This window comes from Kogia breviceps, chromosome 1, assembly GCF_026419965.1.
Source record: "Kogia breviceps isolate mKogBre1 chromosome 1, mKogBre1 haplotype 1, whole genome shotgun sequence".
NCBI lineage: Eukaryota > Metazoa > Chordata > Mammalia > Artiodactyla > Physeteridae > Kogia > Kogia breviceps.
In genome coordinates, this window is record NC_081310.1 from 159175775 (window position 1) to 159202471 (window position 26697).

The 26697-nt window shown below is 35.3% G+C and overlaps 1 protein-coding gene across 17 annotated transcripts in view; it reads right to left on the minus strand.

The window, feature by feature from the left end:
* The window catches only part of OSBPL9 (oxysterol binding protein like 9), a 177604-nt gene that overhangs the window by 22203 nt on the left and 128704 nt on the right, over nt 1-26697 (minus strand). For 10 of the 17 annotated variants that reach the window (XM_059064077.2, XM_059064067.2, XM_067007948.1 and 7 more), the window contains 6 exons: nt 22369-22464; nt 21631-21678; nt 20367-20396; nt 19516-19566; nt 3833-3923; nt 2434-2541 (listed from right to left, as the gene is read on the minus strand). In XM_059064077.2, coding sequence (XP_058920060.1) covers nt 2434-2541; nt 3833-3923; nt 19516-19566; nt 20367-20396; nt 21631-21678; nt 22369-22464 — 424 coding nt within the window. Of the gene's footprint in view, nt 1-2433; nt 2542-3832; nt 3924-7457; nt 7497-19515; nt 19567-20366; nt 20397-21630; nt 21679-22368; nt 22465-26697 lie in introns of all 17 variants that reach the window. The other 7 variants (XM_059064059.2, XM_067007938.1, XM_067007906.1 and 4 more) reach the window with 1 other exon arrangement.

Genomic DNA, 26697 nt, shown 5'->3' on the forward strand with positions numbered 1-26697 from the left:
GAAGCACATGGAAAAGGAAAGAACCAGGAGGAACATCTTTCTATTCCTAAACAGTCTAATTAAGGAAATAGAAACTAACAGAGATCCAGAGAAAGAATCTCTGTGATAATCATCTGGTTTGCAGTCTAGTAATAAAAAGTAACAATAAAAGTATCAAACAGAACAGTGAAGTACTGAAAGTAATTTAACAAGTATTTATTGAGCAGATATCTAAAGGCTCTCAGGCAATTTATGCCAAACTGCTACAGATGCCTGGTGGAGATTAAAATTAATTAAGTCACTGCTGGCAATATAAAAGCCAAGGCCTCAGTTCTAGAAGGAAATGAGAATAGCAGCAGTAAAAATGAACAGAGTCATCCATGGATTTTTAGTGTCTCATTCCAGTGTCTATCTATGGTTCAATAGTTGAGAGAGCACATCCACCTGCCACATTTAGTTGCCATGTTCACAAAGATATTTTTAAAACATAACACTGAAAGTTTGCTGCCTAAATAGGCAAAGCTTATTGTGGGAATTCCAAAGATAGTTCATCTTAGCAAATAACATTAAATTCTTACCCCACCGTAGCCCCGCCCCATAGCAGCAATAAGATGGGAAATAAATAAATTTCTCTTATTGAAATAATGGGGGAAAAAAACAAGAGAGAAAGAAAGAAAAAGACCAGGAATTACAAATGATTAAGTAACAAGCAAATAGTCCAGGCAACCACACAAAACTGAAAACGTATCCAAGAAGAAAATGAGTTGGAATGGGAGTTGCAAACAAAAGAACTGAGTTTTCCTTACGAGAGAAAACAGTATTATTTCTTTTTTCAGTTGTTCCTTTCTTTCTTTTATGTATTAGTGAGAGAGATAAAGGAAAGAAAGATGAAGGAATTAGGTTGAAAAATCAAACAAGACACAAACCACACACTAATTTCTAAAATTTTTTTAAATCCACCTACTCTAAAATGTTATATTTTTAAAATGCTGTCTTCTGAAATAATTTATCCTAAATTATTTATAACTAATTAATGATCCTAAAATTAATGTACATAAAGAATACTGCTAACTTTTTCAAAGTCTGTAACTGACTAGGTTTTGTATATTTCTGAATGGAAAATTTTGTCTGTTTCAGAATTCTGACATAATTCCTCCTTATAAAAAAACAAAAGAAAACACAGATACTGTTTTTAAAATGACACGGTGTAATGAAATACATTAAAAAGGCAGGCAAACATTTCAACCGCATTATTCAAACTGCTTATCAGCATTTTCCCAAGAGCTTCAAATAAGAGAGCTGTTGTTGCTTGCTCTCTTTCAAAATTAAGGAGACATCTGCTCAGGCTGTTAAATCTTAAAAACCAAAGTAATAACATCAGCATCTTTTACTAACTCAAATTTCAAACAGCTAAAAATCACAGGGTAACTTTTCATTATTACACAGGAAAAGTCCCACCCAGGAAAGAATCTGTGGAGCAACAGCAGGGGCTTATCTCTCACGTCCTCAAGAATGGTTTTGGTTTTGGCATCCAGATATAACAGGGACAAAAGCACCAAGTGCTCCCTTGAATTTGGTGCAACTGATAACTCAACATCAACCTAATTAGTTTTAAAACAAGAAATAAATCTATACTAACATTAGTAGCATCCCTGTGAATTAGAGAAAAAATAAAGACCATAAATCTAAACAAATTAAGAAAATGCAAACTAAAATCAAGTGTCCTTTTTTGCTTATAAAATTGGCAAAAATGTGACCGATAAATCTATCCTTAAAAAATTCATATGTGCCAAAAGGTGCTGCACAAGGATATTCCCTGAAATACTGCTTATAATAGGAAAATTTTGGAATCAACCTAAAAAAATATCCATCAGCAGAAAAACAGGTAATAGCCACTTGAGCAGCTGTAGAAAGAATGTTGTAGACCTATGTGTATGAACACAGAAAGCTCTCTAAATGTTCTCAGTCAAATGCAAAGGGAAAGTCACAGAACCACATGATCTCATTTAGGTCAGGGAAAAAAACAACAATAAAAATACACAATATAGGTATGTAGGCACATACATGTATAAATGACAAAGAGTAAAGAAGGCTTACAGCTTTTGTTCTCATACTTCTGTATTATCTGATTCCTTTACAGTAAGAAAGTATATAAATTTTAACTTGAGCAAATTTTTTAAAAAAGCCAATACAGAGGTTCAAAATAAGTCTTAAGGTAAACAAATACACAAAACTCTGCAGTACTTCATTTCATTTAAATTATCATTATTACTAAACTTCTGGTTCAGTAACAAAGTTAACCACTCCATGTATGGAACTGCAATGATAGAGCTAAGGAATCTCCAATACAAAATAAACAACCTTTCTTCAATCTTTTTCCCATCAGTAATCAACCATACATCTTGAATGTTAATGGGCAGTTATGAGAAGTAAAGGAATTACACAAATCTGTACCTGTACTATTTGGTGTTGGAGTCTGATGATGTCCCAAGGTAGTAGCTAGTACAGGTCCAACTGGTAGAGAAGATGGACGCTGCTCTGACTTACACAACTGAGCAGGTTCTAGGAGATTTGAACATGTGAAATAAGTTAGAGAAAAAGCCAAACACAACTCTTTTTTTTTTTTAACATCCTTATTGGAGTATAATTGCTTTACAATGGTGTGTTAGTTTCTGCTTTACAACAAAGTGAATCAGTTATACATATACACATATCCCCATATCTTTTCCCTCTTCCGTCTCCCTCCCACCATCCTATCCCACCCCTCTAGGTGGTCACAAAGCACCGAGCTGATCTTCCTGTGCTATGTGGCTGCTTCCTACTAGCTATCTATGTTACATTTGGTAGCAAACACAACTCTTTTAACTGCAATATCCTGAAGATCAGTAATTTTTGAGACTATATTCTATTAAGTCAAGTTCCATGCTACTACTCCTTTCTGACCCCCAATCCCCTTTAAACTCAATGATGATATGCTACCCAGTACTAAGACACTAGGCAGGATATCAAGAGACTAGTCAAGATAGGCCAATAACTCAGTACAACTACTCTGTAAAACCAGCAAATGCTTCGGATGATAAACTGTTTCCCCCCGAGGATCAAACCACTTGTAAAATCTAAAATAGGGCACAGTACTTCCTCTTTAGTCTCGTGAGAGATATTAAGCTCATTCTCCTAAGGAGTAAAAATTCATAAAAAGATCTCACAGACTTAATAAGTATTTTTTAAAAGATTTTTTTTCCAGTAAAATTTCTGACTTATGTCATCAGTGAAAACACTGAAATGTTGGATGCAACCAAAAGGTAAAAGGAACCAGTGGGTGTTGGCCTTAAGCCCTCCTCTGCCAGTTAAAAACATTTATTACTCTATCCCTAAAAATACATGTCTATCTAATCAGTAGGCATCACAAATTTCATTCCTCCCTTTCTCATTATCTTTAAGTCCACCATGAAGAAACCATTTGTATTATTCAGAGCTATAAAGAATATGACAAAATAGAACATTCCTAGATTACTTTCAAGTAGATCAAGGTATATTAAGTTTTCCTTGGTAGCCATGAATCCTGGGTCATACGATTCTGTCCTAGCAGCTAATCCAAGTAACCATGTTTGTCTTCAATCTCACTTTGAAAACCAAAAGCCCTTTATCTGTACTCAAAAAGCCCCAATACCAAAATATTATCATCTTTTTCCAGTTCACTTTTGGCTGTATTTTGTGTGTGAGATTCCTTTTATTTATTAAAAAACAAACAAAAAACAAAATAAACCTTCAAGATTACTACAACTGCCATAAAAAATTAAGTTTTTTGTCATCAATGTACCTGTGAAACATTTTTCCAAATATTATACTATACCTGGAGGTAAGACAGTCTGGGAAGGCATTGTGTTGATCACAGGTTCCAAGGGACTAGGTTGATATATTGCATCTACAGGATTAATAGTACTCTGAGATAAAGAAGCACAGTATAGTTATTTTTAATTAAATACCCTTCCAGCATTGACCCTCCCAAATGTATGAAAAGCCCACACTTCTGACAGCAAAGTCCTGAGGGTAGCTGTATAGACATGTTGGTCAAATTGCAAAGAGGAAATAAAACAACTTTACTATATGGAAGTCTAAGAGTTTCTTATAAGATTATTTAAAGAAGCATAGTAAGAAGGGAAAATGAATGAATCTCTGACATATAGAAAGGTAAAACTAAATGAAAACACTTGGAAAGAATTGTAGAATGGTTTCAGGAAGCCAAAATAATAACCTCTTGATTCAACTCAGTGCTTCTCAAATTTTAATTCACCACAAATATCAAAGATGGAGAAATGCTCTCTCCTGCTTTGGTATTAATAAGCATTATACCTATGACTAGCTAATGTATCTGTACCACTACAATCTTATTTTTATATCCCATACTACTGCCACCTTCTATCAATGTGTATTGCACCATATAGGCACCTAGTTTTACAGTCACTAAAGGCAAAGAAATGTATCTTCTAATTGGATGTCTTTTCTTTTTGAGGATTTAGAAGGAAAAAAAAATACTCAAACATGTAGTTACAATTTTAGAGAGGAAAAAAAAAAAAGTCTAGGTTCTTCTGACTCCAAGCCAAGACACTATTTTGCCAGCATGATGGCATTTTAAAAACAAGACTCCAAAGCTTACTGATATTTTTTTATTTGGAGGAGGGGGAGATTTTAAACCAAGGCCTTTGCCAAAGTAAAGTTTGAAACCACCACTTAGAAGACTATACTAGATAAAACCCAAGAAATAAAAATTTAAGTTTTTTAGCTTTCCTTGATCTGGAAAACTAAACTTCAAACATGTATTAGGTAGAGCTTGTAACAGAAAATACTGAAACAGAATTAGAAAAGAAATACTTTATTGATGAGCCCCAAAAGCATTTGTAAAAATTTAAAAGCACATAACAGTGGAAACTGAGATAATAGGAAAGTTTTTATAGCATTCTTACTTAATGCCTAAGTTATTTTTTTTATATCCCCTCTGCATAAATATCAATATGTAAAAATCACTAAATCAGATCTCTTAAATTGATTTGAACATAAGAATTCTGATTCTTGTCATAACAGTCTACATACCATAAATATTTTAGTCCTAGATAATAAAGGACACAGAGAAGAAGCTCTGAAAACAATCATTAATAATCAAAAGCCTAGTAAAGTGAAGTGGGGAAGGTTCTGGAGCATTAGGAAAAGCACAGAAACAGAGACTTAGAATTTTAATTCCTAGAATCCTTGCTCTACCAATGACTTGCCAAGTCTCATCTGCTGTGGGCCTCACTTTCCCAGTGCATAAAATGAAGAAATGTCTGGATGCTATGGTCTCTAAGGGCTTTCTGGTTATTACATTAGGATTCTATTTTCAGATACCAGGCTGGGCCATAATATCTAAACAAGTGTCTCAACAATCCTGGAACTGTTCTTAAAATAAATTCCTTATTTTTACATAGTGATTTTTCTCTAAAGGGCTCCAAGTGCTTTACAAAGGCAAAATCCCACCTTTAATACTTTGAGCCATAAGAATGAGAATATCCCACCTCCTTATCCCCAACCTATTATATAAGAAAAAAATTACTAAACAGACCCAGAAATAAAATAACTTTGGAAAAAGGGACCAGAATTCAATCTTTTGAATGCAATCTTCTGTTTTTCAAAAGCCTAATATTAGGTTTGTCAATCCCACAAAACACTTTTAGACTTTTTCTTTTGTTGCTGTTGTTAACAGAAAATACAACTACTGTCCAAGGTCAACCAACTTCAGGCTAAAAAATGTCAAATAACATTCTAAGCCTTGCTTTAAAAAAGAATGTGCAGAGCTTGAGAAGTACAAACAAATGACAATCCTAAACCCTAATCTGTTGTAAAATTAATAAAATTCATACAATACAATATAAAATACAATTATATATACATTTATGTATGTATAGCTAACATTTATTGAGTACTATGTGCATACTATCTTACAACAATCCTCTGAGATAGAAGTCACTTTTCTTTATAGATGAGGAAACAAAGACTCAAAGGTTAAGTAACTTGCCTAAGGTCACAGATAGTAAGTGGCAGGGCTAGGTCTTAGCAGTCTGGGTCCAAGGCCTAAACCATGAACAGTGCCTTTTTAAAAAATAAAAACTCTTAAGGAAAAATGCTATAGTCCCTGATCAAATGATTCAAATATGTTTGTTTTCTACAAGTTTAGGTTTTCTATCAGTATAAACTATCTAGATGTTTTTAACTACAAATGATCAAACATTTTTAGTATGCTTTATAAAACTACTGTTTAACATAATAAAAGGTAACTGATTTGCTTTGAGAGAAAAGAGATAAAAATAACTGCCATCATTAATTTTCCTTAGGGTCTTTGGGAACCATGAAATGCTAGACCACATACACAGTCTTTTTCCATGAGGCTTATAATCTTAATTGATATCTCAGAAGAGGTATTATATTATATTGTAATTATATCACATAATTGTATTAAATCACCATGGCTCAAACTATGAACTCACACTGAAGAAAAACAAAAATTCCAATGTGTTTAATTCAAATTTTAAAAATGTTTCTCTTACTGTTTTCTTAAGAAATATGTAAACATAGATATTTAACTTATGTTTCATTTTAAACCAAATATAAACATAACATGCTCATCCTTTCAAATATAATCATAAGATGGTTTTCAAGATTTAGAAAATGAGTTTCCAGATCTCAGATAAGCCGGCATTTGTAAAGCCTCAGACAAAAAAAGGTTGCCTCCTTCTTCAGAAATACAGTCTGAATACAAGTCACACATCTACCATAAAACTAGGGGAGCTTAAACTGCAAACCTTTAAATTCTAACTTTTATTTCCAATAAAATGTTCTTTTCTTTTTGGTGGGTAAGTTGAATGTAAGGGAAGAGTAAAACCCAAGGGGAGGAAAGAATAGAAAATGGCTATAAGTGGAAGAATTCATGTTGCAACTTGTTCCTACAAAAAAGCAGTATATACCACAGTAGCAATGACAGTTAACACAATACACAAAATCTAAAAATAAAGATAAGAAATTAATAGAAACCTATAACCATATAGTTAAATTAAGATGTTTCAATACTGTACCCCTCCCCTTCTGCTTTCATTAGAAAAAAAGAAGTTGGACAAGAAATGTAGCATTGTGAGTTATGCCTTATTTAGTCATAAAAGCTGCATTTATATACCATGATTAACCCTTCAAGCTAACACATGCAAGGTGACTCAGTAAGAATCAAGACTCAACAAAATTTTAAGATTGACATTTCCCCTCCAAATGATTGCTGAAAGATGGCCAACTTTAAGAGCTCAAGGAAAATTGCAAGAGTCAACAAACAAAGGACAGTGAGTAGGTAAAAAGAGGAATTTGTGTTTAAAAATGAGTAGAAATTCAGGCTTCTCCTGACATAACTGGTTATAATGCTCTGCAGAAGTAAAGGGGAACAAAGATTAGATTAAACTTACTATAATTCCATCTGCGTGCTTCTCCGCATTACACTGGTCCTTAAGGAGAAATGTTAAAAATATTAACTTAATTCTTTCATTTAAGTAACCTCTTGTGTACTTTCTTCCCTAGTAAGAAAACTTATTTTATCGTGTAAGCAACAACGTTAGAAAACTACTACTCTGCTTCCACTAAGATAGTAATTTCACTGGTCCATTCCTAGCCAAACATAATTCTAACCAAGGGTATGGCAATTTTTTTCCTATACAGGTATTTAATTAAATTCTTTGTAGAAATATCCTATTGAACTGTGTAGTCACATCCGTATCAATGATTGAAAGCAGATATATTAATTTAGGATTAACGATCCTGAGTATTTCTGGGTTTAACTTTACAGTAGATTATGCCAACTTTCCACAACCCCCAAACTCTTACCGTACTGCAAAGGTATGACAATCATATACCCTTAAAAACTCAGGGTAGACATAATTTCCCATATCTGGCTGCTGGGCCCAGAAGTATATCAATACTTTCTAAATAGATGGTCTGATTTTCGTTTCAGTAACCATAATCACCATATCCACAAAATGATACAGGGGCTAATGCTTACAACCTGGCAGGTATTTTACGTACAGGCATACCTCGGAGATATAGCGGGCTTGGTCCCAGTCCACCACAATAAAGCAAATATCGCAATAAAGCAAGTCACACAAATTTTTTGGTTTCCCAGTGCATATAAAAGTTATATTTACATTATACTGTAGCCTATTAAGTGTGCAGCAGCACTGTCTTAAAAAACAATGTATGTAATTTAAAAATACTTTATTGCTAAAAAATGCTAAACATCATCTGAGCCTTCAGTGAGCTGTAGTAATATCAAAGATCACTGCTCACAGATCATCATAACAAATACAGTAATAATGAAAAAGTTTGAAATATTGCGAGAATTACCAAAATATGACAAACCCACAAAGTGAGCAAATAATGTTGCAAAAATGGCGCCAATAGACTTGCTTGACACAAGGTTGCCACAAACCTTCAATCTGTAAAAGATAGCATCTGCAAAATGCAATAAAGCAAGGTCTGCCTGTATATTATTAATTCACTTGTTCCACCGACAACTCTATAAAGTAGGTACTATTATTATCCCCATTGGACAGATGAGAAAACTGAGACAGAGAGAGTGTCTACTCTAGTCTACAGTGTCTAGTCCAACACATATAGTCTAGTTCCAGAATTCAAGGTCTTAACTAATATGCTATTGATATTTTGCCTTGCCTCTCTTCTCCAAGGATGTATTTAAGGAAGAAAGTGGTGGAAAGTTACCAAACATATTTCTTCCTGTAACTATAATCTATCTATTAGTATTACACAGACAATACATTTAACTTAAAACTGTTTAAAGTTTAACTCCATACTATCAAGAAGTTTTCAAGTTTTAACAGAAACCAGTATTTGGTCTTGGTTTACCGCCAAATTATATATCATTTATATGTAACTTTTTCTTTAACTACAGAGTTTACTCAGAAATCTACAGATTGAAGGGACAACCAAGAGCAATTTAAAGATTTGGGGGTAATTTTTTTTAAAGAATTAACATAGCAGGCCTGAAATAGCTATCCTCAGAAAAGCCTGCCTACAAAGTTGGCCGTTGGCTTGGTGTCTTGGAACTTGGATTTTAGGAGGGTTCCCACCACCTCACTATCATAAAGGGCAGTTCACTGCACCTAATCTGTTTAAGCAAACAAAATGGTTTATGCTGAAGACCAGCTTTCCTTTTGGAAATCTGGACTCTTGCTCGGTAAGTGCTAGGTAAACAGTGCTTACATGACAAAAACCCCAATAAAAAACCTTAGGTGTTGAGTCTCTAATGAGCTTCCCTGGTAGACATTTCACAAGTGCTGTCACAATCTGTTGCTGGAGAAATTAAGCACACCCTGTATGATCCCATTGGGAGAAGACTCTTGGAAGCTTGGACCTTAGTTTCCTCTGGATTTTGCCCCATGTGCCTTTTTCCTTTGCTGGTTTTACTTTGGATTCTTTGCTGTGATAAATCATAGCTGAGTAAAACTACAAGCTGTGCCTTCCAAGCAAATCACCAAACCTAGGGATGGTCTTGCAAACTGCCAACACCAGTGCATATACTTTGCATATCCTTGAGAATAAAAGCATTTTGATAAGTCCATAATTCATGCTGGGATTTGCACAACTGAATTAACTATATATTTACAATATCCAAAGTTTCAGTTATTTTTAATAGACACAGTTGAAAATAAAATCTTGAGAACTACACAGAGAGAGAAATTTTAAAGTTTCTTGCTCAGATGATATTTTAATTTACTTTTAGTTTTCCCCATTAATTTCTAAATTTCTAATTTCTAAAATTGACTTTTCCAAAGAATTTCTTAGAAAGAAATATATGTAAGTGGCAATAAGTGGAAAGAAATACATGTGGTAGATTAAATTTTCCAAAAATGGTCCCAACAAGAGGTAGAGTTCATAGCCCCTATCCTTGAAACTCCGTGACTGTCCCTAACCAATAAACATAGCAGAAGTGACTATGTGTGACTTCTGAGAACAGGTCATGGAAATGCCAGAAATTTCTACCTTGTTTTCTTGGAGCCCAACCACCACACTGTGAGAAAGGACAAGCAGCTGGAAAGAGAACTATACGGAGGAGCACCTAGGTCCCCAGCTCAACTTCCCAGGCATGTGAGTGAGCCATCTTGAAAGTGGATCCTTTGGCCTCCCCATTTCAACACATACACCCCTGCCCCTGCAATCAAGCCACCACAGGTGGCACTGCATGAAACAGAAATAAGTCATGAGGCCTAACCAAATTGCAGATTTGTGAGCAAAATAAATGACTGCTGCTATTTTAAGATACTTAGCTTAGGTTGGTTTGTTATATAGCAATACATTACTGATACAGTACATTATATTATCTAAGAAAACCACCACTTCTACTTCTGGTATAATTTAAAATAAACTTAAATATCCAGTTTTAAGATAAGTAAGTACTAGGGATGTGATGTACAACATGATACATATAATGAATACTGCTGTGTGTTATATATGAAACTGGTTAAGAGAGTAAATACTAAGAGTTCTCATCACAAGGACAAAAATTTTTTTTCTATTTCTTTGATTTTGTATTTATATGACATAATGGATGTTCACTAACCTACTGTGATAATCATTTCATGATTTAGTAAGTCAAATCATTATACACTTTAAACTTACACAGTGCTGTCTATTATGTCTCAATAAAACTAGAAGAAAAAATAAATTTAAATATCTGACAATTTTTCCCATAAAATATTCTCAATTAATAACACATGCTATCTACAGGATATTTTAAGTCAGGGTTTATTATTTTTGTTACTGCTGTGGTTTATCTTTTAAGACAGAGTCAAATCTAGACAAACCCACACTATTAAATGCCTTACTACCAATCCATTCCCATCATGAACTTCAGGAATTTTGTTCTCTTATTTTAAAAGACATATTACACTCATCCCCCCTCCCCCTATCTTTCTTTTTAAAACTTTTTATTGCTTTTGTTTTGTAAGTAAACCGCAAGTTGCCTTTTATCAGGGTCAGCTAAAGCTAAATCTCAAGTACTACTAAACCAGAGATCCAACTGATTTCAATTTGAATTATGTTAATTAAACAAAGAAAAGGTCTAATGCTACTTCCCACTTAGATTATAACATATGTTTATCTGGTTATAAGTCCCTCATTCCTTAACACAATGGCTATTCTCTCTTCTTTGAGCAAATAAGCATGACTGAGATCTGGAAATATGACAGTAACAAAAACATCAGTACAACATAATTTGAGAAGACTTTTGGCCAGAATTATAGACGTCAGTATTTTAAAACCATGCCTACCAATAAGACACATGAAATATATTCCTATCTTTCTAATAAGGCAATGTAGTCTAATGAAAGCTCTCTTAATTATGGACCTATACATGTACTTATTTCATGAAATAAAAATTAAATATGCTATGGTGATGAAAGAAAATTTCTAATTCAAGTTTGATGAGATTTAACAAATGGGACTGGGACACCTGGATAACCACATGCCAAAAAATGAACCTGGATCCATACCTCACACCACAAAGATTAACTCAAAATGGACCATACATTAACTTAAATGTAAGAGCAAAAACTACAAAACTCTTGAAAGAAAATACAGGAATAAAACTTTGTTGTTTAGGATTAGGCAACGATTTCTCAGAAAAGCCACCAAAGGCAAAAGCAATAGAAGACTGATAAACTGGATTTCATCAAAATTTAAAATATGCATGCTTCTCAGGACACTATCAAGAAAGTAAAAAGACAACCCACAGACTTGAAGAAAAATATGCAAGTCATATATCTGATACCGCTTGTATCCAGAATATAGAAAATCACTCCTACAACTCAATAATAAGATTAAAAACCCCAACTAGAAAAATGGGCATGGCACTTCCCTGGCGGCCCAGTGGTTGGGACTTTGCCTTCCAGTGTGGGGGTGTGGGTGTGATCCCTGGTTGGGGAGCTGAGATTCCCACGTGCCCTGCAGCCAGGAGGCCAAGGCATGAAGCAGAGGCAATGTTGTGACAAATTCAATAAAGACTTAAAAATAAAAAAATAAAGTAAGGGCAAAGAATGTGAATAGACATTTCTCCAGAAGAAATGCAAATGAAAACCACTAGAATGGTTATAATCAAAAAGACAATCATGAATGCTGGTGAGGATGTGGGGCAAATAGAACCCTTACACAAGACGTAGAGGATGGACCTGAGGGCGCGGGCAGGGGGAAGGGGAAGCTGGGACGAAGGGAGAGAGTGGCATGGATGTATATACACTACCAAACATAAAACAGGTAGCTAGTGGGAAGCAGCCGCATGGCACAGGGAGATCAGCTCGGTGCTTTGTGACCACCTAGAGGGGTGGGATAGGGAGGGTGGGAGGGAGGGAGATGCAAGAGGGAGGGGATGTGGGGATATATGTATACGTATAGCTGATTCACTTCGTTATACAGCAGAAACTAACACAACATTGTAAAGCAATTATACTCCAATAAAGATGTTGAAAAAAAAAGAACCCTTACACATTATGAGTGGAAATATTATGTGCAGCTGCTTTGAAAAGTAGTTTAGCAGTTTTTCAAAAAGTTAAACATAGAGTTACCATGTTATCCAGTAACTCTACTCCTAGGTATACACTTAAGAGAAATGAAAACATGCGTCCTCGCACAAAAACATCATATGCAAGTGTTCACAGCAGCATTATTCATAATGGTCAGAAAACGAAAACCCAAATGTTCATCCACTGATGAATGGATAAACAAAATGTGGTATATCATTCAAAGGAATATTATTCAGCAATAAAAAAGAATTAAGTCCTGATACATGCTACTACATGGACTAACCTTGAAAACATTATGCTAAGTGAAAGAAGCCAGTCACAAAATACCACATATCGTATTATCCTAAATATATGAAATGTCCAGAATAGGCAAGTCTAGAGACAGAAAATAGATTAGTAGTTGCCAGGGATTGGAGGAAAGGCAAGGGTAAGTGAAGGAAAGAGGTATAGGGGATGACTTCTTCATATGTATGTTGTTTCTTTTTGGGGTGATAAAAATGTGCTAAAATTATATTATGGTGATGGCTGCATAACTTTGTAAATGTACTAAAAACCACCAAAGTATAAACTTTAAATGAGTGAACTTTATGGTATGTAAATTATACATCAATAAACCTGGTTTAAAAGAAGTCTGATGAGAAATTAATGAACACTGATATAAACAAAAAAGTCTATGCAGAAAAACATTCTAGGGAGAGAACCTGGGATCCAAGGATAACTTAAACATACATTCTAGTTTAAAAGTATCTATGGTCAGACAACTCAGTTCTAAAACGATAATCTAGACTTGGGAAGTCCAGTTTAGAAGCCACTAGTCACATGTGGCTATTGAGCACCTGAATGTGGCTAATTCAAAGTGCAAAAGACAACCAGGATAGTGACAACTTAGTGCCCGGGGGGGCGGGGGGGGGGAGGGAGAGAGGGAGGGAGGGAGAGAAAATGAAGTATTTCATTAATGAATGAATTTTTATATTGATTACATGTTGAAATGGTATTATTTTGGATATAATGAGTTAAATAAAATACATTATTAAAATTAATTTCCTTTGCTTATGTAAGTTGTGACATCTGGTCATATCACCTAATCTTAATGAAGAAAACTGGTCAAGTCCCCAGCTGCAGGGGTCTGTCTCCCAGATTATCTTCACTCTGCTCCCTCCCCTCCTCACTTCCTCTGCAATTCCCCATGAGTGGTACACTGCTGTCTCTATCTATGGTACAAAGGAAGAATGAAGTCATCTGAGCTAACACAGCTTACCTGAAAATCCCAATAACCAAGTGGTGCCCAAACTTTGCTACACATCAGAATCAACAAGGGAGTTGAAAAACCCCAATGCCCAGGGGACACACCACAGCAACTACAACAAGAATGTCTGGGAATGGGAGCCATGCATCAGAATTGTTAAAAGATTCCCAGGTGATTCTAATGTGCAGCAAACTTTGGGAACCAATGCACTAATCATTTAGGCAGGTGGGAAGGTTTGGGGAATGAGAATTAAAATCAAAGACAAAAAACTGGGGCTTCCCTGGTGGCGCAGTGGTTGAGAGTCCGCCTGCCGATGCAGGGGACACGGGTTTGTGCCCCAGTCTGGGAAGATCCCACATGCCGCAGAGCGGCTGGGCCCGTGAGCCATGGCCGCTGAGCCTGCGCGTCCGGAGCCTGTGCTCAGCAACTGGAGAGGCCACAACAGTAAGAGGCCCGCGTACCACAAAAAAAAAAAAAGACAAAAAGCTGGAAGGAGCTTAAAATCCTACCTATAGCATGCTGCCTCTAAGAACCTAAAACTAAATCAACCCAAAACAAGAAAGGTATCAAATTAGCTACATTCTTTTTTTCTTTTTTGGGGCCACATCCCTGTGGGGTCTCAGATGACAATACATCTTCTAAAAGTAGCTGATTCCAAAATCTTATTAACCTGCCAGGGCAGAATAATCTTCCAAAGTAACTAAAATAATTTATATTCCCATTAGTGTTAGATGGAAGTTCTCAAAATTTTACCAACATGCCATTCTGTAGCTTTAAAATTTATGTCCTAATAAAAAGTTTTTTTAATTTAACAATTATTTAGGACTAATTCTATACTTGGTACTAAGAGCATTACAAACACTAATTCATTTAAGTTTCACACTATCAGCAAGAGTACAGATACTATTATTATTCCTATTATGTAGGAGAAAACCAAAGCACAGGGAGGATAAATAAATTTGCTCAAGCAGTGGAACAAGGATTCAAACCCAGACGATCTGGCTCCAGAGTCCATGCTCTTAAAAATGTAATGCTGGAAGGGCCTCCCTGGTGGCGCAGTGGTAGAGAGTCTGCCTGCTGATGCAGGGGACAAGGGTTCGTGCCCTGGTTCAGGAGGATCCTACATGCCGCGGAGCGGCTGGGCCCGTGAGCCATGGCCGCTGAGCCTGTGCGTCCGGAGCCTGTGCTCCGCAACGGGAGAGGCCACAACAGTGAGAGGCCCGCGTACCGCAAAAAAAAAAAAAAAAAAAAAAAAAATGTAATGCTGCCTCTCACTATTATTTAAAAACTGTATATCTTAATCACAAATTGACTGATCATGCGAAGATTAATTCATAAGGATGATAAATAAAAAAATCATACATATAGTGGAAATACTAAACCACGCAACTATTAAAAATTATGTGTTACATATATATGGAATCTAAGGAAAAAAAATGTCATGAAGAGATTAGTGGTAGGATGGGAATAAAACACAGACCTACTAGAGCATGGACCTGAGGATATGGGGAGGGGGAAGGGTAAGCTGTGACGAAGTGAGAGAGTGGCATGGACATATATATACTACCAAATGTAAAATAGATAGCTAGAGGGAAGCAGCCACATAGCACAGGGAGATCAGCTCTGTGCTTTGTGACCACCTAGAGGGGTGGGATAGGGAGGGTGGGAGGCAGGGAGACGCAAGAGGGAAGAGATATGGGAACATATGTATAACTGATTCACTTTGTTGTAAAGCAGAAACCAACACACCACTGTAAAACAGTTATACTCCAATAAAGATGTTAAAAAAATTATGTGTTAAAAAATTCATTCAAAATTCGCAATTATTTATCAGGCCCCTACTTTGTGGCAGGCAACTGTTCTAGGCACTGAGGATACAGTGGTGTTATGAGTGAATGTTTGTGGGCCCCCCCACCCCAATTCAGATAATGAAGCCCTAACCCCAGTGTGGCTGTATTTGGAGTAAAGGAAGTAAATTAAGATTAAATAAGGTCCTAAGGGTGGGGCCCCAATCCAGTAAGTGTCCTTCTAAGAAGAGACACAAGAGAGCTCTCATTCATGCTCACTCTCAGTGTGTACCACCAAGGAAAGGTCCTGTAAGGACATAGTGAGAAGGTGGCTGTCTACAAGCCGGGAAGAAAGTCCTCACCAGAAACCAAATTAACAAGAACCTTGATCTTGGACTTCTAGTCTCCAAAACTGTGAGAAAATAAATTTCTGTCGTTAAAGCCACTCAGTCTGCAGTGTTTTGTTATGGCAGTGCAAGCATTCTAAGACAAAGTCCTCATGGAGATTATAGTCAGGTATAGACAGACGATAAACAGGATACCATGTAAATATGGCTAATGATGTAAGACCATGAAGAAAAAGAAACTACTGGGAGGGCAGAGATTATTTTAGATAGAGTGGTCAGCAAGGTCTCTCCAAAGAGATTTCATGTGGGCAGAAATTTGAATAAAGTGAGGGTGTGAACCCTGGAAGTCTGGAAGAAATGCCTTCTAGGCAGAGGGGAAAGCAAATACAAATCCCTGAAGCAGAAAAAGTTTGGCCTGAGAAAAAGAAAACAGGCTGATGTTGTTAAAATGGTGTGATCAAGCAAGGTGAGGTGAGGGAGTAGTGACGGCTCACATGACATGAAGTTATGGTTAAGTAACTTAGATTCCACTCCAAGGGAGGTAGGAAACCAATAAGGGGATTTGAGCAGGCAAGTGACATGGTCTCATTTACACTTAAATTGTTTAAAAATACACAAAGTTCATATAGGGTACATATATATATATATATAATTTGAGGGATGTATCTATACATAAAAAGCCTTAACAATGAAATTATTTCTGGAAAAAATTAAAAAGCCAAACTCCATTTACTTGATCCATGTTACCCATTCTGAAGGACCTTGAAATGCAGGTCTATTAAGTTGGGCTAAAACAGACGGTAGCAGGTACTGACTTAACTGTAGAAATTTCTAGAAAGAAGTTTTAGTAACTTGAATTGTAACTCATTCCAAAGACAGAACACCAAAAATGTTCTTGTTGGGTGGCTAAATGGTGAGCTACTGAAAGAGGCTAGGCTGCCCTGTTTTACAACTATCTAAAGACCTGATTGATTTGTAGAGATGATCCAAATTGGCCTGAACACTATCAGCTCTTCTACTTCCTCAATCTTCTAGAGAAGGCACTGTTGAATCCCTAAAATACCTACCTACTCACACTGGGCTTAATGTAGTTTACTGGTTATTTGTATATAAGCTTCTGGGTAACTGCAGGTGGCCCCAACCCACCCATGTAATTTCACAGTAAAGAAAACCAAAATAAAAACCTTAACCCTTCTGTGCCTCCAACCCTATACTCCCCCTTCTTAAGCTTTAGAATGTATTCTGATGCGCAAAAATAGATGGAAGAATTTAGACACATACATAGGAAATCAGGCATAGTGGTCAAAAATACCTAGAAAATGAACACAAGCCCTTAAGTTCTGACACTTTAATACTGAATCTGGCCTCAAAAGAAAATGATACTTCCCCTCACCCCTAAACTTACAAGCTGAATATCCATACTATCTAAGCGCAAATGCATTTTTCTATACTATTGTGTCATTAACAATGCTAGGAAAATAGTGTCCATTATTAGGCAAACAAGTATATGCAATTGAATAAGTAAAATAGGCCAAATAATTAAAAACTCAAACATCATTTCCAAAACTGGTTGCTGAATTGCTGCCCACCTGCTTCTAGCCACTGGCTAGAAATACAGAGGTAGTCAATGGAAAAAAAAATTTTTTAATACTTATTTTCAAACACTAAATTCTTGTTTCTCAAAATGTCATGCACTCAAGTACATATTTAGGTTGAATACACCAAAATTTTTCAGAAAAGCAGGCAATATCCATGAAATTGTTAACCAACCACAATAATCCAAAATATGTTTTAATTTCATGAATAAGGAACAGTAATCAAAGCAGTGGTTTATTAATGTATTGGGTTGGTCAAAAAGTGTCTTCGGTTTTTAAGTAAATATAAAAGACACATTTTTCGTTTTCACCAAGAACTTTATTGAACAACATATTCACCGTTTTTTTCCACTACCTTCTGCCATTTTTCAGGCAACTTCGTAATTCCATCTTCCCAAAACTTTTTATCTTTTTGAGCAAAGAACTGTTCCAGGTGCCTTTTACAGCCTTCCAGGGAATTGAAATTTTTTCCATTAAGAGAATTTTGGAAAGACCGAAACAAATGGAAATCCACAGGTGCAATGTCTGGTGAATACGGCGGATGAATCAGAACTTCCCAGCCAAGCTGTAACAGTTTTTGCCTGGTCATCAAAGAAACCACATGCAGTCTTGCATTATCCTGATGGAAGATTATGTGTTTTCTGTTGACTAATTCTATACACTTTTCATCAAGTGCTGCTTTCAGTTGGTCTAACTGGGAGCAGTACTTGTTGGAATGAATCGTTTGGTTTTCCGGAAGGAGCTCATAATAGAGGACTCCCTTCCAATCCCACCATATACACAATATCACCTTCCCTGGATGAAGACCGGCCTTTGGTGTGGTTGGTGGTGGTTCATTTCGCTTGCCCCACAATCTCTTCCATTCCACGTTATTGTACAGTATCCACTTTTCATCGCCCGTGACAATTTGTTTTAAAAACAGAACGTTTTCATTATGTTTAAGTAGAGAATCGCATGCAGAAATATGGTCAAGAAGGTTTTCTTCGATTAACTTATGTGGAACCCAAATGTCAACGCGATTAACATAACCAAGCTGGTGCAAATGATTTCACCACTTGATTCGGACATTTTGAGTATGTCAGCTTTCTCCCACGTGGTACATCATTGAGCGTTCTCAATGTCTCGATTTGATCGCTATCAACTTCAACTGGTCTACCCAACTGTGGAGCATCGTCCAGCAAGAAATCTCTAGCACGAAACTTCGCAAACCACTTTTGACACACACGTTTGATCAGTCACAGCACCTTCTCCACACACTGCACATGTCTTTTTTTGCGTTTTGGCAGTGTTTTTACATTTCTTGAAATAATAAAGCACAGTCTGGTGAAAATGTTGCTTTTTTTCTTCCATCTTTAATATTAAAAATGGCCACAAAAATGCACCAATTTTGATGAGTCTTTTTTTAAATGCACGCTGATATGACAGCTGTTACATCAATCTAACAAAATTGTTTTGAATGAAGTTAAAGACAACTAAGTGCTACTAGAGCCATCTTACGGAAAAAAATGAACGAACCTTTTGGCCAACCCAATAGTTCAGTACTAGAAAAAATATGTAAAAAACAATTTAAAAAACCACATCTCTATTGTACTCTTCATTATGGATGAAAAAACAGCTCTGCTAAAATTTAAATTCCTTTTTCCTAAGAAAAACTTTTTTGTGAAAGGTTTTGCAAAATATGTTCCTGTTTCAAGCAGTGACAATGGAAAGGGTGAGTCATTCAAATGTGCTCCCCTCCTTCCCAGCCACCATCACAAATGACCTTATCAAAAACAAGCACAGGCTGGCAAGGTAACATCCAAACACAATGGTTTTTCAATAGTCCCAGTAATGCCAAACTATAACTTAAATTTACTGTAGAAAGGTAATATATTTCAGAACTGAGTATTTTGGCTATTAGAGAAAAATGCCAAATATTAAAAGCCCATTAAATGAAAGTAATCAAAAATAAAATTTACTTACTTTAGCGATCTGCAGCAACACAATGCAGTGTTTAATTGATTCTACCATGCTCTATAAAAACAAAACACTGATTTTAGGATCTTGCCCCAAATGTCCATACAATGCTAAAACTTAAAATATAAAAGTCAGTTCAAATATACAGGGTTTAAGTCTACTCTACCCTCTCTGGATTTCCAGTGGGTTCTAACATGCTGATAGTGTCAAATGAAATTATCATTAGCAATTCTATGAATTGTTTGGAAATACCAAAAAGCTGTTAATTTATACTGAATAACATCTAAAGGGTCTTTATACAGTTCAAACATAAAGTGATGTGAATTTGATTAACTTCCAAATTCTTAGATCGTACGTAAGCAGGCAATCCCAATGTAAATTCCTAAAACATCTATTCAAGACTTTCATGGAATTATGGAGAGTAAAGGATCCTATCAAAATATTGGTGAACTTAGAATACTACCATGTCTGTTTTTAAAATGCTTTTATCAAAATACAAATCTTATTAGTAGCCCATTATATAATGTCAGAAGGCCAGTAGATCAGAAAACTCAAATCACAATATATTTAATTATAAAAAAGAGAGAATATACATTGTGCATGGATGAAATCTTTTATCCAAGGGTCTCAAACAGACAAGACCAGAAACATAAAATGGCACACGAAGTCAATTCAATTAAAGGGATTATTCTATTCACTTAAATTCCTTTAGAAGATAATACAATTCTTAAACACCCTTGTAAAAATGCATAAAAATGAAAAACTCAACTGCTCTTATTAATAATAGCAGCTTAAAATAGAAACATTTTATAGCACTTTCTAATGCAAAGCCAGAGTTTATCAAACATATAACTTACATTTGTTGTCTCTTTGAGAGTTTCAATTTTCTGTGAAAAATAATAAATTTAAACAGAAATTATCAGAAACACAAAGAGGTATCATTGTTGTTTTTTACTGGTTAGTCATTTAAAGAATTTTACCAAAATGTACTCATTACTCTAAATCAGTTCAGGCAGGCTGGGGAGTGCTTTTGATTAAACTTTTAAATTTAAATCAAATATTTAAATAAAAAATTCAGACATTTTATGGATTACACCCTCAAATAAAATTCATGTGATTCAATTCAAGATTTGTAAGAATAATATAAAACATTTTTATCCCTTACCTGAAAACAATTTTTGTTTTTTCTATAGGATTCACTATGTGACTTTATTTTATTTATTTATTTATTTTTTTTTTTGCGGTACGCGGGCCTCTCACTGTTGTTTCCTCTCCCGTTACAGAGCACAGGGTCCGGACGCGCAGGCTCAGCGGCCATGGCTCACGGGCCCAGGCGCTCCGCGGCACGTGGGATCTTCCCAGACCGGGCCACGAACCCGTGTCCCCTGCATGGGCAGGTGGTCTCTCAACCACTGTGCCACCAGGGAAGCCCAACTATGTGATTTTTAAATGCTTATTTTAGAATCACCTTAAACTTTGCAAAGTTGTTTAAAAAATGACATGAGACTAAATTCCAAAACTAAGAAGGTGAGCTAAACATGAGTTACTACTATTACCAAGTGTAAAAGAGACAAATGCAAGGCTGTGGTTAACAGAAATGCAAAAAAATAAATGATGCTGCACCAGGAAATCTAGTCAAGGAGAAGAAAAACGTTAATTGAAAAAAAAAGAAAACAATATGCAAACTACAACGTAGTGTCAGAAACCCAAAGGGAGGAACTATAATTAAAGCAACATTCATTTCGTTCCCTCATGTGTGGCTTCTGGTTTATTTTGAAAATTTTTCAGGTTGCTTTATTAATATCTGAAGTGACCACATGTAAATTTAATAAAATAACTTTCAATATTCAACATATGATACTTGAAGAGAAAGAACTTATTCCTAAAGGTGGTACTTACAAAAAGGGTAGCATAATAAAATTTTCTGTTACTCTTTTGTTCAATTATGAAACCGTACCAGAAATTCACCAGAAAACTCCACTTGAAATCTATATGGCATACTATCATAATAGGTCAACAGTACTATTACAGTAGTCAAAACACGGAGGTCCTTCTATTACTTCTCCAAAAGGCTCTTGGTTTCAAAAATTTTAAAGTCAAAATCATGATTATAGAAGTTACCTTTCTCTGTTCATCATCTTTGCAGTTTTGAAGTTTGTCATCAAAAAGCTACAGGATTAAGAAAAAATGATTATAGTATCAAGCCTTTACTACATAGTACACATTTACTAAGCAAAGCAAAGCAAACATATTTCTTCCAGGGATGGTTTATACATGCATTAAATGTATAATTAATGTTTACTAAAATACAAGATAACACATTTTTTCAAGGCATTGTTATCAAGTCAGATTCTATTGAACTATTTTAAACAGTCAAGATCAATTACTCTGGTAGAATTACAAGCAAAAGAAAACATATGACTTTAAGAACTTAAAATATCAGTTCAAACCTAAGTTTTTTCTGCCTTGTCATCCAAGTTTATCAACACTCCTTGTTCTTTCCAGGAGCTTTGCTTGTAATTAATTTTAAAGTGGGAGTTAGAAGAAGGAGACAATTTTAGGAGACAATTTTAATAATGATAAAGGAAGTAGAGAAGTAAACTCTCTCAATCCCCCAACTCCCCCAAAATGAAAAATGGCCTTAGAAATCGAGCCACTTAAAATTTACCAGTTTCACACAACTTTAAAAAATATGAATCTAATCTTGCCTTATTTTCTTCTAATTATGTTTAGGTTAGCTTTAAAAACTACTGAAAAACCAGTAAGGGTTGTAAAGTAACATCAAGTAACTATTTTTACTCAAAATCAAGCTCAGTAACATTTACTACTTTATATAAATTCTATAATCGAATGCCATACCTTTAACTGTTCTATCAAAATTTGTAAGTAAGCATCAGCCTCTGTAAGTTTCTTATCAAAGTCTTGGACACTAGGAACAAATCCTGAATCCAAACCCTAGAGGGAAAAAAATTGCAATAAATCCCAGGAGTGTCTAATAGTACAAAAGATACTTCACCCTTCAAACATGACATCTCACTTTTCTAAATTAAAAATAGTACTTTTACATAAGTAATAGGTCTATTTAAATTATTTAAATTCTCTAAGAATAGTGGTACATCAATCTCCTTCATGAACTTCTACCACTGTTCCCTGTTCATCAATTACATGTGCCGCTGTTCAAATTAGAATTTACCCTGCTTTTTCAGAATCATTTTCTTCTCTCCCAAAAGCCCCATAATGGGCTCCAAAGCAACAGTAATTTAGCTAAAGGAACACATACAAAACAACCTAGATTACCTCCTATTTCCCCCCTACTTTTTGTTCAGTTCAATCCTCCAGTCCCTTAATCTCAACTTCATATTCCCACTATTTAGTTCTCCTGTTCCCTAAACTACCCCATTAGCTCTGATGTTTTCCTCCTCCTCCCTTATTAAAAAAAAAAAAAAAAAAAAAGAAAGAAGAAAACTCAAAATTCTCACTTCTTCTAAGAGGGCCCTCCCTAAGTGAAAGTGACAACACTTCTGTTGTAAGTTCCCTACTCATTTTCACCCTTGGCATGAACACTACACTCTGGACACGGTGTAAATGTTTATTTATTTAGAGGGCCCACTTATTTCTCAGTTTAACAGTCCAGCATTTCCATGTCCTACTTTTTGTACGCTAAAAATTTTAAGTTCCAAGAGCACGGGATTCCTATGTTTTAACTTTATTCCAAAGAAAGTTTTGCGTTCTTAATCATCTTTAACTGAAAAATACATCAATCTTGAGTATAAAAGACAAAATAGTCTGAGATTGAAAAAGGTTACCATCTTGCAATATCTGCATGCCCAGAAGTCATGGAGTTCAACAAGGAAATAAGGGTCGGGAACCACTAATGTCACAATCACAACCCAACCACAAAACTCTGTACTAAATGGGTGACATATAGTGTTTCAACATACCATACTTGACTTTCAATTGTTTTATCTCTCCTGCCTTTTGCCAAAACATGCTGATCATTTCACATTCCCCATTTTAGTCAACTAAGGCCAGAGTTCATTTTATATTAAACCAACACCTCATCTTTGCCTAACGCTTTATCATTAAAGCACTTTCACAGCCATGATCTCAAACATCAGATTGAGACAGTATAGTATTACGGAAAAAAACAAAGTGTTGGCAAACCTGGTTTCTAATTGCAGCTCAGCCACTACCAAGATATTGCTTCTCTCTAAACTATTTTCTTACCTGCCAAATACAGGCATCCTCCTCCTACTATTATTAGTGTGGCTGCTATGACCTCTACTAAATACTATAATTACTAACACTGTCAATTACTACTAATACTATTGCTGTTCTTCCAAATTAAAATTCAAATTCTTAATCAAAGCATTAAAAACCTAAGTCCACAACTAATCCTGTAATGCCTTTTCTTTTTCAAATTCAAGGGCAAAAAAACTGCTTTTTTTACATACATGTTGAGAAACTGCTTGAAATGAGTATTGAAAAACCCCCTTTCCAATGAGAGATGTCATGTAAAAATAAAGTTTAAGAAAGAAAAATCATAATAAGCAATATATGTAAAATCCATATATATATATAAAATTGTAGTTAAACATCTTCAATCTTAAAGATAACCCCAAAGACATCCTTTTAGAAACATTTACTATGTAGAGTATGATAATAAAAGACGTGGAAAAGAAAGGATAAATCCATCACATTCCAGAGATACCACAGTACTGTACTAAGAAAGTAGGGAGTGATTTCTTTTCAATGTTACTGTACCACAGGAAAATTGGAAGGACTGCTTGGCTTTTTGTTTTGTTTTGTTTCACAGGGCAATATAACATAACTATCAATAATTTAACTATAAAAGCCAGTTAAAATCAGCTAAATACATTGTTCTTGCTAAATACTAAAAAGGTCAATGGCATATTCATAAGTGAGTATAAAGGTGAAAATATAAATGAGAAAAAGTGCTCTTCAAGAATTTTCCCTCTTCTGAATCCATTTAGAACTACCACTATAGAAATCTAATTAATATATCCTTCTGAAGAAGTCACTATAGCTGATTTAAAATCCCCCAATAAATAAATGGAAAAATTAGATTTATATTACTGAGATCTGAAATTAAGTCTAAATTAAGTCTTAAAAAACAACTCTTTGATGTTGCTATAATCATGTGAACCTCACCTTGGCTCTTTTGTCAGACCTGCCTCCCCCTAGATATCATCTTCTACAATGGTCCTTTACCCTTAAAACATCACACATTGTAACATCCAAGTCAAAGATCTACCCAACAATCAATTTTTTCTTTATGTAATATATAATGGGAGGTTTGTAACAACAGTTATTAGCTTAAAGTCCCAGAACTGGCCTAAAACTCCCTTGCACAGTAATCCATAAGTCTTTGGTATACTTTAAAATAAAATCTACGCATATAGTTTCCCCATCTTAAATCAATAAAATAACATGTATGCATTTATTATGACCGTGGACAAGCAACTGACAGTAATTAAACTGTTTTCTAAAGTCTTGTAAGAATAATACACTAGAAGAAAATGTAAGTTTTCACTACATATTGTGACACAGTACACAGAATTAAGGCCACCTAGTCCAGCCTCCCACTCATATAAGTTACTTTTATAATGTCCTTGAAAGTCATCTAGTCTTCGCCTGAGTATCTCAAGAGAAAAGGAACTCAGTACCTCCTAACATAAACTATTTCACAAATTCCCTTTAAAGTCATAACTATTCCTCTTTCCATTCAACATTTAAGATATAAGGCACTATACATATACTTTTTAATGGAATTTTGTTTCAAAACAGGTCATAAAAATAGAATATAGTCCTCTACCATGTTGAGTGGTTTGTCTTCCTTTGAAAAGAACTCAGAACAGGCAGACCCTTTAAAACAGTGTGACTTCATACTTCTTAGGGTGATGCTTAGCTCTTGAGAACAAGCTGGTTGGGAGTCAAGCAGAGATGTACATTCTACTACTCTGTACTTGACTTTTTATCTAATGCTTATCACATTTTGTCATAATTAAATATTTAATTGATTGATTTCTCTGAAGGATTATAAACTCCACGACAGCAGGAACTGCCATTCATTCAGCACTATACCCCCGCACCTTGACTCTAGGCTAGCTCATTGTTGAGTGAAAGTGTGTTGCACTGATTGTAACTTCTGGCAACTGCTGATGCCACGATACCACTCTTCTCCATGACCATGTCTCCCTATATTTCCCCTGCCTTTCTGTTCTCTTTCTCCTTCTATTTTTCTACTGCCTCACTCCCTTTCTTTCCTTCTCTTTTGTCCTGCAGTAGCAACTGAAGTGGTTATGTTGCATTTTTGGCAATCAGGACCAAAGAGGTTGCTGCTCCCTAGTTTACTATATTGATGATCCATAGTTCTAACCTGATGATTTCTGTATGAATTCATTTAAAGTTTAAATTAAACAAGACTTTCATAGAGAAATAGAGAGAAAATGGTCTGTGATGTAAAAAAAGTTAAACTAGAAGAAACTAAATAGAAATTAAACCATAAAATTAGAAATCTATGTAAAGAAAAAAACCCCACTTATGTGGTGTGTATGCTAAAAAACAAAACAGTCTCAGTTTGCAAGAGTAATTTGCTAATTAAAGAAAGCTAAAGTACGTATATGAAGTCAAGAGTAACACATAATTCTGTATCAATCAAGACCTATGTACCCAGATTAAATATATATATGTATATGTATATATAGAGACAGACATCTGGCCCAATTTAAGGGGAAATTTCAAAAATAATATCTAGAATGATAGAAGAATATTAAACTGCCTCAAAACTGTATGTAATGCCGCGGAGCAACTAAGCCCGTGAGCCATGGCCGCTAGGCCTGCGCGTCCGGAGCCTGTGCTCCGCAATGGGAGAGGCCACAACAGTGAGAGGCCCGCGTACTGCAAAAAAAAAAAAAAAAAAAAAACTGTATGTAAGTACTTCCTACTATCTTTCTAATACTTACGTTGAACAGCATCACTTTTCTCAGAAGGTACTTCAAAGCTAACAAATGTCAGCAAAATTAAATGAATTTCTATCAATACTTTAATCGGGACATTAAACACTTTATACTTTATACATACACATAACTGAATACTTTACTGCCATTAAAAAGAAGAGTATTAAAAGGGATGTCTTTAATACTTTCTGAGGTACATATGAATTAC